Source organism: Dasypus novemcinctus, chromosome 6 (assembly GCF_030445035.2).
Source record: "Dasypus novemcinctus isolate mDasNov1 chromosome 6, mDasNov1.1.hap2, whole genome shotgun sequence".
Lineage (NCBI taxonomy): Eukaryota > Metazoa > Chordata > Mammalia > Cingulata > Dasypodidae > Dasypus > Dasypus novemcinctus.
In genome coordinates this window covers 131821921-131834599 of record NC_080678.1, presented here as the reverse complement: position 1 = coordinate 131834599, position 12679 = coordinate 131821921, and the positions used below count along the sequence as shown (strand labels likewise).

The following is a 12679-nucleotide window of genomic DNA, read 5'->3' as shown; positions in this document are numbered from 1 at the left end:
GACAGTGGCAGCTGCCTCCCAGGGCTGTGACGATCAAATGGTTGAATGTAGAAAAAGCACGTAGAGTGGGGCCCCATGCGACTTAGGAACAACTTGACTCTACTTTTATTATTAAGGTTAGTATTATTCTCATCGGAAGCTTACTGCCCTGTGTATATCAGGTTGAACCATACGAAATCGTGTTTTTGTAGGTAAAAGAGGGTCACATAATGGCAGTTTCATTCAAAAGGACTGAGACTTCTCTAGCTGGTGGTTGAAAAGCAATAGGGTATACTTTTTATGTTGATGGAATTTTTGAAAAGATGTTGAAGGAATTTCTAATAAGCAAAGTTAATGCACTAGAACTCCGTAATGGTCCCCGGAAAACTATCAACTCATTTTCACCTTCTGGGATTTAAGTACTTAATTTTGGGGGTGGGGGCGAGTGGATATTGTCCATATCAGAAAGGGAAACAAAATGACTAGGAAGAAAACGGAAAATGACTGAGTCAGTAAGTAAACAAAAGGGTCAAGGAAGAGCAGATGCAGAAAAGTGGATCGCGCAGGTGACGCGCAGTGGGGTGGCGGGGCTGCCTGGGGGGCGCCTGCCGCTGGAGGAGTTGTGCCCTTTGAGGAAGACTGAAAGCACAGGGAGTGTGGGCAGATCAATGCCCGCCTTGCCCTGGGTGCTAGCTCCAGGAACGAGCTCACTGCCGCCAGTTGCTTGCCCCGTGCACTCGAAAGCAGAGTCCGCTTCCTGGACTGCGCGGGGGGTCTTGGCTGGGCTTGGAGCCTGCCGGCCAGCTGAGCCAAGATCTTTTCTAGGCTCTGTTGCAAATCGGCAGGCGGGAGAGGAGAGCCTCTCCCCCCCCCTGGCAGCCAAGGGCTTCCAGGGCTGAAATGCTCGGCTCCCTTCTGCACTTTGCCTGGCCTCCAGACGCGCCACTTCACCCGGTGGCCTGGGCCGTCCTGGGTCTGACCCTCTCCCTGGGCACACCTCCCTGCTTTCCATGCCTTGCCACAGTGCCCTGTCCAGGACCTCCGCCATGGTGACCTGCCCCCCAGATCTCAGAATCAGCTGCTTTTTGTCTCTGGTGCGATTCGGGCTTCCCTGGCAGTCTCTGCCCTTCTCTCTGCACCTCTCTTCCCTCCTTCCCTTCTGCTTTCCTTCCCTTGGTCCACTCCCCTTCCCATGCCTTTCTCCTGAATGGGCAGGAGGGGCCCGGGAGGTCCGGAGACCAGTCAGGGCCTTTGCCCAGCCCTGGGACCAGCTCTGCTCTGGGCGCCAGGCCCACTGTGGACGCCAGGTCCTCTCCAGAATCTGGGTCTGCTCTGGGTGTCGGGTCAGCTCTGGACACCAGATCCCTCTGCCTTCCCTTCTGCTTCCCAGCTGCTGCGTGGGCCTGTCCTGGACCACGCCCCCAGCCTCTGGCCATCAGCTGACCTGGTCCAGTTGGGGCTTGTGGCCCTCTGGTGGACCAAGGTGCTGCCTGGGGCAGTGGAGGGTGGGGTGGGCACTGCCATTGGTCACAAGTTCTCCCCAGGTGCTGGGTCGCTTCCCAGGTCAGGCCCCTCCGACCAAGCCCCCAGCTCACAGAAAGGATGGCGTGGCTGCCTGGCACAGTGGCTGCTGCGTCCCTGCCCCCCCATCGCCCGGGCAACCGCAGTGCCCCTTTAGGAGCGGAGCTCAGCTGTGGTGGAGAGAGCCTGAGCAGTGCGGGAGAGGAAAGGAGCAGGAAGGAGTTTTGGAGCTATTCAGGGGCAGGGAAGGCAGCAGGAGACGGGACTCTGAGAGGAGCGTCTGGGGGGCTGGGCTGCAGCCCAGGGGCCTTTTGAATTGGCTTCAGGCCTGCACCAGGTGAGTGGTGGGAAAACCAGCAAGTTCTTCCCCAACCTGGGGCCCCAGCCCTGCCCAGGGGCCGTGGGGAGAGACCTTGGGGGGTGCACGGTGTAGAGGGAGGAACTCTGGAGTGAGAGTTGGAAGGCCGGGGTCCGGGCTCAGCGCTCCCACCAGCAGGGGCCTTGGGGGACCTCTTGGATCCTGAGGTTCCTCGGCAGCAAACCAGGCTCCCACAGAGGGCCCTCTCGGGGCCTCTCAGCTCCCGAATTGCAGCGCTCCTTATGAGTTACCGCCTTCGTGCCCCTCCACAGACCTAAGTGCAGAGCTGCTGTGCTGCTTACAAGGAAATAGTCTTTTTGGATGAATTCACTTCTGGGACCCACAGGGCTGAGGGGCCCAGGGGGAGGGAGAGGGGGAGGGGGAAAGCCGCCCCCCCCCTTGGGGTCTCCACCTCTGGACGGCAAAGTGAGATGGTTCCTTACCAGAGTGGAACTAGGACTAAGACCTCTCAGATCCTGAACTCAATGAATCCCGAGCATTGAGTAAAACGGCAGGTTTTAAGAGTGTGATTGCTGAACGTGTTGCTTATTATAACACTTGACATAAGAGTAATACAAATAAGGGTTTCCTTTCAAAATAGCAAACTGAACACTGCATAAGAGTGAAGAGAACTGCGGAAAATGGAAAGTAAAGTGATTGAAATTGATCTTGTGAAATGTGAGGTCTGAGCAGAGCGGGTCAGAGGCCTTGCTGATTTCCGGCGTATTTGTGGTGCAGTTGCCCCAGCCCTTTCCGATGCTGCTTGAGAGGTGGGGGCAGCTCCAGGGTGACGCCTAGGATCTTCCCCTGTCTCCTTCGTCCTGGTGTCTTGGTGAGGACCCGAGGTCTTTTTGAATTTGTTTTCAGCAGAGGCGGTTCTCTTCTCTTCCATGGAGAGGTAGCTGGGTACGCTCTTCATTTGTCTTCCTTGGCCTTATGCAGAGGTGGAGATGGCCCATGTGGAAATGAATGTCATGGTCATACGCGGCTTGCCGTTGAGCTCGAAGCAGAGATGGTTTTTGCGCTAGACACTTGCTTTGTCATTTCACCTTTTCCCCTTCTTAAGGTTTGTAGAAGCATAGAGAGAGCTTTCTACATGAGTGCTTATAAAAGTTCAATTTGAGATTTTAGTGGAGCATGCAATTCTTTGAGGAGGTGTCAAAATGCAGATGCTTCATATTTCAGCTTTTTAAGCCAGCTGAGATAAACAGTTCTTCAGCAAAAATTCCTGGAGTTTTAGCCTTTAAAAATAATGAAGTCTGCCAGATTATAAAAACCAGTATGGCAGACACAGAAGGTGGGGCAAGCATTCTTTTCCTGCCTGGAGCATGTGGGCAGTGCAGCCTCGCCCCATGACGTTTTGTTGCCAGCCCTTTAGAGAGATGTAGCACGCTCTTGCAGATAGAAGCCAGTTAGGGGCTGGCCAGGGTGTCTGACAAAGCCCTCAGCCGGGGCCTCCCCTGAGCCGGGCGTGGACTGGGCCCCTCATCGGGAGCCCGAGCCGTGGCTGTGGACATGGGGGTTGCGGGCCCAGGAGAAGGAGCGGCTGTTGGCTTCGGCTGTGGCTGTGATCCGCGCCTCCCCCAAACCTAGAGCTTCGGCTCCAGCCCTGATCCTGGTAGGAGCCAGAAAGCCCCACAAAAGTCCCCTCTGCTTGTCCCCTCACCCCCCCAGATCAAAGACACAGTGACAATGGACGCCGGGAGGGCCAACAAGGAGGTCGAAATCCTTCGAAAGCAGTGCAAGGCTCTGTGCCAGGAGCTGAAGGAAGCCCTCCAGGAGGCAGATGTGGCCAAGTGCCGGCGGGACTGGGCCTTCCAGGAGCGAGACAAGATCGTGGCAGAGCGCGACAGCATCCGGTAGGCACCGCCCCCCCCCAGGGACCCTGCCGGTAGCGAGCCCCTTAGTGCGCAGTGTGGGCTGGAGGGTGTGGCCAGGAGGCCCCGGTGGAGGTGGGGAAGGGGTGGCGGGCTCCCTGTCTGCTCCCGCTCTGACCCTGCTCTGACCCTCTCCGTGGTTTCTCCGGGGTGCAGTCCTTGCTCAGGGCCCGGGTGTGGGGTTTGGGGCCGTGGAGAGGTGGGGACCAGCCCCTGGGCACAGCAGCATCAGGCGGTTCCGGAAGTGGCACAGAGCCCAGGCTCCCATGTTGCCAAGGCTGCCCATGCCCACCTCCTCTCTGGAACAGCTGAGGTAGTCCTAGGGTCCTCAAAGCCACAGGTCGCTTTAGGAGAGCCATGCCACACCTGGCCTGTGCCCTGGAGGGGCTCAGACCTGCAGAGGTGTGAGCCTGGGGCTCCCGCCTGGCTGTGGGTTGGGGGGTGGCTCCAGAAAGCCCCTAGACACATGGGCTCTGCAGCACAGGCTGCCAGGTGGGCAGGGGGGCTCATGGAAGAGACCTCCCAGGTGGGTCTTGAGCCAGGTGGGAGTGAGCATCTGCAGGAGGGTGGGGCGGGGAGGAGGGTGGTCTGTAACTCCAGGCACGTTGAGGGGGAAACAGTGGGAAGAGCCTGGAACCTGATGCTGCTTGCTCGGGGGTCCTCCCTGTCCCCTCTGTCTCATGATGGACCCGGCCTGGATGATCACCCCCCAGCTCCCCAGCCTCCTTCTGTGCATCTAGAAGTGTCCATTGCAGGCCCTCGAGCTTTCCACGCCTCTTGTGCTGACCTTGCCCGCTGCCCCCTCTCTGCCAGGACTCTGTGTGACAACCTGCGGCGGGAGCGGGACCGGGCGGTGAGCGAGCTGGCCGAGGCCCTGCGCAGCCTGGACGACACGCGCAAGCAGAAGAATGACATCAGCCGGGAGCTCAAGGAGCTCAAGTACGCTGGGGTGGGCGCCTTGGGGACGAGGCAGGGGCTTTTCCCCGCGTGCAGCCTGGGCACCGTGTCCTTCTCTCTGCCCCGCTCCGTCAGTCTGTAGGGCAGGTCTCAGTGCCGCCTTTTTTTTTAAAGATTTATTTCTCCCCATCCCCTCATTGTTTGCACTCGCTGTGTCCATTTGTCTTCCTTGTTTCTTCAGGAGGCACTGGGAACTGAACCCAGGACCTCCGGTGTGGGAGGGTGGCACCTCATCGCTTGAGCCACCTCTGTTCCCTGCTTTGTTGTGTCTCTCTCATTGTGTTTTTCTTCTTGTGTCTCTTGTTGCATCACCCTGTTGCACCTGCCCATCACTTCAGCTTGTCTTCTTTAGGAGGCACCAGGAACCGAACCAGGGACCTCCCGTGCGGTAGACAGGAGCTCAGTTGCTTGAGCCACATCTGCGTCCCTCACTAGAAATTCTTTAGAGCGCTGCGGAACATGTCCCCAACCCCTCCATCAGCAGGAGCCATGTGTGAAGGCACAAAGGAGGAAAGCCTTGCAATGCAGTCTGTCCAGGCAGTCTGCCTGGGGACTTGCCAGCCATTCATTCATTCTGTGATGTTGGTTGAGGATGTCCTCGGTATGGGCCAGGCCCTCTGGACAGCCATGGGCAGACAGTGCTGAGCCAGCAAAGTCCCTAGGAGGAGCTGGATAGATGGGGCCGTTAGAGAGACAAATATGTCAACAATGAAAATAGTCATGACTGTGAGTCAGTATTTCCAAGGCAGCATATCTCAGGCTCATCCGTCCACTCTGCTTGTGTTATGAGGCTGTCCATTTAGAGGAGAATCTTTGGGGTATCAGACATCCTCCCTGTGGTTCCAGCTTGCTCCCAGGAGAGCCATTTAAGGCATGGTGGCCTTTAGCAGTGGTTGATAAAAGAAAGATCACACTTTAACCGTAGAAAGTGGCAGAGCCCAATACCCATCAGTGTAATAGAGAACTTGAACTTGAGAAGCAGTGGTTCTCTGTACATTGGAAGTTTTCCTATGCTGATAGTGTGGGGAAGGGGAGGTAAGAGCTGGTGTGTTGTGTGAGTGTACAAGCCTGCACACACTTGAGTGGTGGCCTTTGAGGGAGTTGACAGTGCTTCCTCCTCCATTCAGTAAAACCTAATATTTATTTTGAAAAACCAAACCAGAATCTCCAGGGTTTGAGTGCTCTAAGAAAAGTCTCAGGCGTTTGGAACCTAAGTGTCCAGCTCCCCCTGCCAGGCGCCCGCCTTGGCTCTCATGAGCAATGGATCTAAATTAAGTTAAATCCTGGAACCTCTGGAGCTTGAACCTGGGAGAAGGTTTTGCATTTTAATTGCACCAGAGATGCCGGGAACTTTCAAGCATCTTCCATTTGTTCCTTTGGCATACTTGGATTTGTACCTTCTCTCTGCTAAGCTCCTAAGTTCTCTAACCCATGATGCCGACGAGGGGTCAGTGCTGCTCCCGAGGAAGCCCCCAGCCTGTGGGAGCACAGGTGTGCACCCGATCAGATGACAGCGGGGGCGAGTGCAGCACGCATTAAATGCAGAGCGCTGGCCGTGGGCTGTGGGACCCTGGTGGAAGCACCCTTCCCCTGGTCTGGGGTGGGGACTGGCGGTGTCCCAGGAAGGCCAAGCAGCCTTTGGAGATGGCCAGAGAGACCTCGGGCCGGCCAGAGCTGTGGGCTTGGGGGAGGGCACACTTGAGCAGGAATCGAGCAGGTTACAAAAGAGCGTCCCTGGGGCTGAAGGGTCACACCGATGAACCCGGAAAGGGGGTTTGGGTTTTAGGAAGAAGGGGCATCACATGCAAGTCATCAGGATATCGAGTCTTTTGTCATCTTTTTCATGGCTTTTTGCAGAGCTGAAGTTTTTAATTTCACGAAAGTCCTTTTTATCTTCCCCTAGCCCAAGTCTTGAAAATTTTCTCCTATATGTCCTTCTCAGAGTTTTGTGGTTTTAAATTTTACATTTAAATATACAAAATTAAATTAAAAATTGAACCCATGATCCATTTTGAGTTAATTCGTAGAAGTTTTGAGGTTTAGATCATTACTTTTTTGCCTGTGGTGTTCAGTTGCTCCAGCACTGTTTGTTGAACGGACCATCCTTCCACTACTGGCGTTGGTTTCATCCACATTGTTAAAAATCCGTTGCCCTTTGCTTGTGAGGGTCTGTTTCTAGGCTCTCTATTTCATACCATTGATCTGTGTCAGTACCACACAGTCCCAATCAATGTAGTATATAATATGTCTTGAAGTCAGGTAGTGAGTCCGCAATTTATTCTTCCTTTTTGTATTAGCCGAAGCGGTGTTGAGACAAAGTACCAGAAATATATTGGCTTTTAAAAGGGTATTTATTTTGGGTAGAAGCTTACAGTCACCAGGCCATAAAGCGTAAGGTACTTCCCTCACCAAAGTTGCTGCATGGTGGAGCACGATGGCTGCCTCGTCTTCGAGTTCCGCCTCCTTCCCCCCATCAAGGCTCCATGTCCAAGTTTCCTCCAGTATCGCTGGGATAAGTCCCATCTCTCTCTCCAGTCTCAGCTGCTCTCTTCCTTCCACAAGGTAGCTATGGACCATCAGGCTCTCTCTCTTCCTGGGGTCTCTACCGTATCTATTCCTCTGTGTTCTTCTCCTGTGTGTTTACTTCCCAGGGCTCCAGCATCCAAAACTCTTAACTGCCTCCTCTGCCATGTTGTTTTCTGTGAGTCTGCCCCCACATCCTACTGGCTCAATCCAAGCTCTAATCATAATTTAATCAAGTAAAAGTGAAACCTAAATTCAACACAATTTAAGGGTATCACTAGCCCAGAGGAACAGACCAGTTTACAAACAGAATCAGTATTTCTTTTTGGAATTCCTCAGTAATATCAAACTGCCACACTTTTCAAAATTGTTTTGGTTATTTTAGTTCCTTTTCTCTTCTGTATAAATATTAGATAGTCTCATTCACATCTACAAGAAAAAATCTTGCTGGAATTTTGGTAGGAAATGCATCGAACGTATAGATCAATTTGTAAAGGATTTGAGTCTTCCTTAAAAAAACACAGTAACCAACCACCGTGAAAACCCACTGAGACTGAAGGGGCCATGACTGACCCTCCAGATTGATTGGGAAGCTAGTGTGAGGGGAGGGGGAAAGGAGTGCATTCGGCTTGGGCTGGGAGCTGGGACAGGCTGGGTGCTTCCCCGCCCAGAGAACTGCCCCAGGACCCTCTCCGCAGGGAGCAGATGGAATCCCAGTTAGAGAAGGAGGCCCGGTTCCGACAGCTGATGGCCCACAGCTCCCACGACTCGGCCATCGACACGGATTCCATGGAGTGGGAAATGGAAGTGGTAGAGTTTGAGAGGGAGACGGTGAGTTGCCTTTAGGGAGTGTGAGGGTGGCCCCCAAGCTGGGTGGCAGCACGTCGGTCCCCTGTGTCACATGGCAGATGCCAGCATGCATGCAGAAGGCAGAGGGAGGAGCAGAGAGTAGGGGGGAGGTGGCACCGCGAGGACATGTGTCTGTCTGCAGTGGCTGACAGGCGGGGCAGCTGTTCGCAGGTTTCCAGCCGGGGGCCCGGGCTCCGTCTGGCACGGTGAGGGGACCTGGGGGTTTGAGAGCCAAACCTTCCTCCTTGGCGCTCGGTCAAGTGTGCTGCTGCTTTGACAGGAGGATGTGGATTTGAAGGCACTCGGGTTTGAAATGGCAGAAGGCGTGAACGAGCCCTGCTTCCCGGGGGACTGCGGCATATTTGTCACTAAAGTGGACAAAGGGAGTGTTGCTGATGGCAGGTTAAGGTAAGAGCCGAGGAGCCCCAGGCCCTGGAGGGAAGGGGTCCCCTCCAACCCAATGCAAGGGGCCGTCTCCCAGCGGGCCCCGAGATCGCCAGGCAGCGACTAAACCCGTGTGCCCGCGGGGCGTCCGTCCAAGGCCTGCAGGCGCGGCTGCTAATTTTGTTCTTGTAGGAACCTCCCTGCCTCTCAGTTGCCTCTGCCTCTGCTTTCCCCCTGTCACCAAGGTGCTGCCGCTTGCTCCTCTGACTAGGAAAGGTCTCGGTGGAATGAGTAAAAGCATAGGGCATGCCTGCTCATGCCTTGGAATAGGAATGACTGAAAATACTGTGTGCTTCCACAGTCCTTACTGTTTGCTCCATGTATATAAATAAATTCATTAATCTTTACCATCCTATGAGGAAGATGCTTTATTACTCCCCTTTTACAGATGAGGGCACTGAGGCACAGAGGGCCTATGTCACTTGCGGAAGGTCACTCAAGGTTGGGTGGAACTCAGTCCAGGCAGCCCAGCTCTAAGTCTGCTGTTAGGTTGGTGCAAAAGTAATTGTGATTCAGACCATGAATTTTAAATCATTATAACTAGGCTCAAACACATCTTTATTACTCAAAATAGGAACCATTACAATCAACTCATTTTTGCCAATGAGAAATAAGTTTGTTTATTCCTGTAGCATAAAAATCCGTACTTTGGGATTTGATGAACTCTTGGAAAGCATTTTCTGCATCCTGCTGGTTGTGGAAGCATTTTCCCTGCAAAAAGTTGTCAAGATGCTTCAAGAAGTGGTGGTCAGTTGGTGAGAGTCAGATGAATATGGCGGACGAGGCAAAACTTAGTAGCCCAGTTCTTTCCCTTTTGAAGCGTTGTTTGTGCGACATGTGGTTGGGTATTGTCATGGAGAACACTTGGGCCCTTTCTGTTGACCAATGCTGGCTGCAGGCATTGCAGTCTTCGTACATCTCATTGATTTGCTGAGCATACTTCTCAGATGTTATGGTTTCGCTGGGATTCAGAAAGCTGTGGTTGATAGACTGGCGGAAGACCAACCAACAGTGACCATGACCTTTTGTGGTGCAAATTAGGCTTTGGGAAGTGCTTTGGAGCTTCTTGGTCCAACCACTGAGCTGGTCATTCCTGGTTGTCATATATAATCCACGTTTCATTGCACATCACAATCCCATCGAGAAATGGTTCCTTATTGTTGCGTAGAAAAGGAGAAGATGACACTTTGACGATTTTTTTGAATTTCGGTTAGCTCTTGAGGCACCACTTATCAAGCTTTTTCACCTTTCCAATTTGCTTCAAATGCTGAACAACTATAGAACGGTCAACGTTGAGTTCTTCGGCAACTTCTCTTATAGTTGTAAGAGGATCAGCTTTGACGATTGCCTTCAAATGGTTGTTGTCAACTTCCAGTGGCCAGCCACTACGCTCCTCATCTTCAAGGTTCTCATCTCCTTTGCAAAACTTCTTGAACCAACACTGCACTGTATGTTCATTAGCAGTTGCTGGGCCAAGTGTGTTGTTCGTGTTGTGAGTTGTCTTTGCTGCCTTACAACCCATTTTGAACTCAAATAAGAAAATCACTCGAATTTGTTTTTTTTCTAACATCATTTCCATAGTCCAAAATAAATACAAAATAAACAGCAAGTAATGTCATTAGCAAAAAACCATAAAACTAGAAATGCACATTAAAATGATGTATAACATAACCACAGTTACTTAAGAATGTATTCCAATATCAAATGGCAAATTTCAGCAATGCAAAATTGCAATTACTTTTGCACCAACCTAATAGTTTAACCATTACGTGCCGGGAAGAGGAAATCTTTCTGGACGTACACGGGGTCCCCGCTTTCCAAACAGGCACGGCTGGTCCGGCGTGGGTGAGGGTGCTGACCTGGCTTTGCCCCTCCTCAGGGTCAACGACTGGCTGCTGCGAATTAACGATGTGGATCTTATCAACAAGGACAAGAAGCAGGCGGTCAAGGCGCTCCTCAACGGAGGGGGGGCCATCAACATGGTTGTGCGGCGGCGCAAATCCCTGGGCGGGAAGGTGGTCACACCGCTGCACATCAACCTAAGTGGACACAAAGGTAGAGGGGCCGGCAGAGGGGGCAGGGCGCCGCCTCCTCCCAGGCAGGCGATGGGTCTCGTTGCAGGGGCAAGGCGTGGATGTCATTCCAGCGCTGCCCACGCGCCTTCCCCGTCTGGTCTTGCTGGTCTCCCTTTGCATGCTTGATTCAGTTCACCAGATGTGCATTGCATCCGGGGCCTGACCTGGGCAGGGTGCCGGCTCGGGCAGGGTGCAGTCGGCCAGCACCCCCCTTTTTGATGTCTGGTTAGCAATGATGAGGCAGGACCGTGACCGGTCAGGCCAGGCGGTGATCATGGTCTGCCTTGTGCTTGCAGACAGCGGCGTCAGCCTGGAGAATGGAGTGTACGCTGCCGCCGTGGTACCCGGGAGCCCCGCTGCCAAGGAAGGGTCTCTTGCAGTGGGAGACAGGATTGTGGCGGTAAGTCTTGCTGGGACAAGGTTAGGGCCAGTATGACCTGCTGCAGACAGATAGTTGAATTACAGTTGGAAGGTTTGAGAAAGAAATGTTCTTGGGCATTGCTCCGTGTGAACATTTAAAAATAATTTTAGGGGGAGCGGGTATAGCTCAGTGGTTTGAGCTCCTGCTTGCCATGGTCCCAGGTTCAATCCCCACTACCTCTAAAAAAAAAGATTTTTGATCCTGATGTCTTGATGATGTGTTTCTATTTATTTTAGAAACTTAAGAAATACAGAAAATGGAGGAAATAAAAGTCATTTGTATAGCTACCACCTGTAGAAAAGCTTCCTTAACATTTTAATGAATTTCCCTGCAGCCTGTATTCTATGCATGAATGTACATTTAGGAGAACTTCTTTTTCACAAGTTGATGTCATTGGTGTGTAACTTTTTGGATCTTTCATACTAAACATTATATCCTTTATTTGTTTCATTTTTTTATTGTCAAAGTAAGACTGTAAAATCTTCAAGTGATAGATACATGCATACAGTGAAAAGTGGTCCGGCTCCTTCCTTCAGTCCTGCTCCCAGAGCTAATCTCTGCCCCCACTTGCTGGGTGTGCCCCCAGACCCTAAGTGCTTATACAAACCCACATGTGCACGTACAGGGCTCTGGTGGGTGTGTGTTTCTTTCTGAGTACGTGAGCTCATACTGTGTTACTCTACGATTTGCCCTCTACATTGTGGCTGTCTTTCCATATCGAGCCTCATTTCTATCCCCTCAGTGATGTTCTGTTGGATTATGTGTAATGTAAAGCCCCCTCCCCTGTCAGTGACATAGGCATCGTTTCCAGTTTTGGAATTGCGCTCAGTTCTGCACTGACCGTCACCTGTGTGCATAGCTGCTTTGGGTACACGAGTCTCTCTCTGGTGACTCTACTCTAGGAAGTGCTGGGAGGTTGCTGAGTCATAGGGCATGCACATTTAATATTTTAAACTCACTTTCTGAACTTGAAAATGTCTTAAACTTTTTCATGATATACCCACAAAATTCCAGTCGTAGTGCTGGCAGTGAAAGTAACTCTTCCTCCAGTTCCAGACTCTGCATCTACCAACCTCCCTCGGCAACCTCCCACGGCAGCCACTGTTAACAGTTGATTGGGTTTTCTTGCAGAAATATTTAAAACATGGGTATTTCCTACTCTGACTTTTCATCCAGATGGGATCAGAGCATGCTCAGGTGTCAGCCTTGCTTTTAGTTTCTAGCGGCGTGGCTTGGAGGTCCTTGCACACTTGCATGTCCCGGTCTGCCTCCCCGTTTTGCTAACTTCATGGTGTTCCTTGACGGCAGCAGCACGAGCTGTGGAACCAGTCCCTTCCTGATGGTCGTTAGGACACTTTTTTCCCTAAAAATTAAATATATACATTGGTAACATATATAAGATTTCCCATTTTAATATTTTTAAGTACATGTCAGTGTGTCAGTGGCATTAATCATACTCACAATGTTGTGCTGCCATCACCACCATCACTACCAAGACTTTTCCCCCCTCACCCCAAACAGAAACTCTGTGTCCGCTTGAGACAACTCCCCAGCCCTGGTGACCTGTAATCTACTTTCTGTTCATCGGAATTTGCTTATTCTAGATATTTCATATAAGAGGAATCCTGCAATATCTGTCCTTTTGTGTCTGGCTTATTTCACTCAACATGATGTC

The 12679-nt window shown here is 51.9% G+C and overlaps 1 protein-coding gene across 1 annotated transcript in view; it reads left to right on the top strand.

Annotated features, from left to right (window-relative positions):
* LOC111760467 (disks large homolog 5-like) overlaps positions 1 to 12679 on the top strand; it is a 63733-nt gene that overhangs the window by 29302 nt on the left and 21752 nt on the right. Inside the window, exons 7-12 of the mRNA XM_058299440.2 lie at positions 3533 to 3717; positions 4549 to 4674; positions 7914 to 8046; positions 8345 to 8472; positions 10388 to 10563; positions 10880 to 10983. Of these exons, the coding sequence (XP_058155423.1) occupies positions 3533 to 3717; positions 4549 to 4674; positions 7914 to 8046; positions 8345 to 8472; positions 10388 to 10563; positions 10880 to 10983 (852 nt within the window). The remainder of the gene's footprint in view (positions 1 to 3532; positions 3718 to 4548; positions 4675 to 7913; positions 8047 to 8344; positions 8473 to 10387; positions 10564 to 10879; positions 10984 to 12679) is intronic.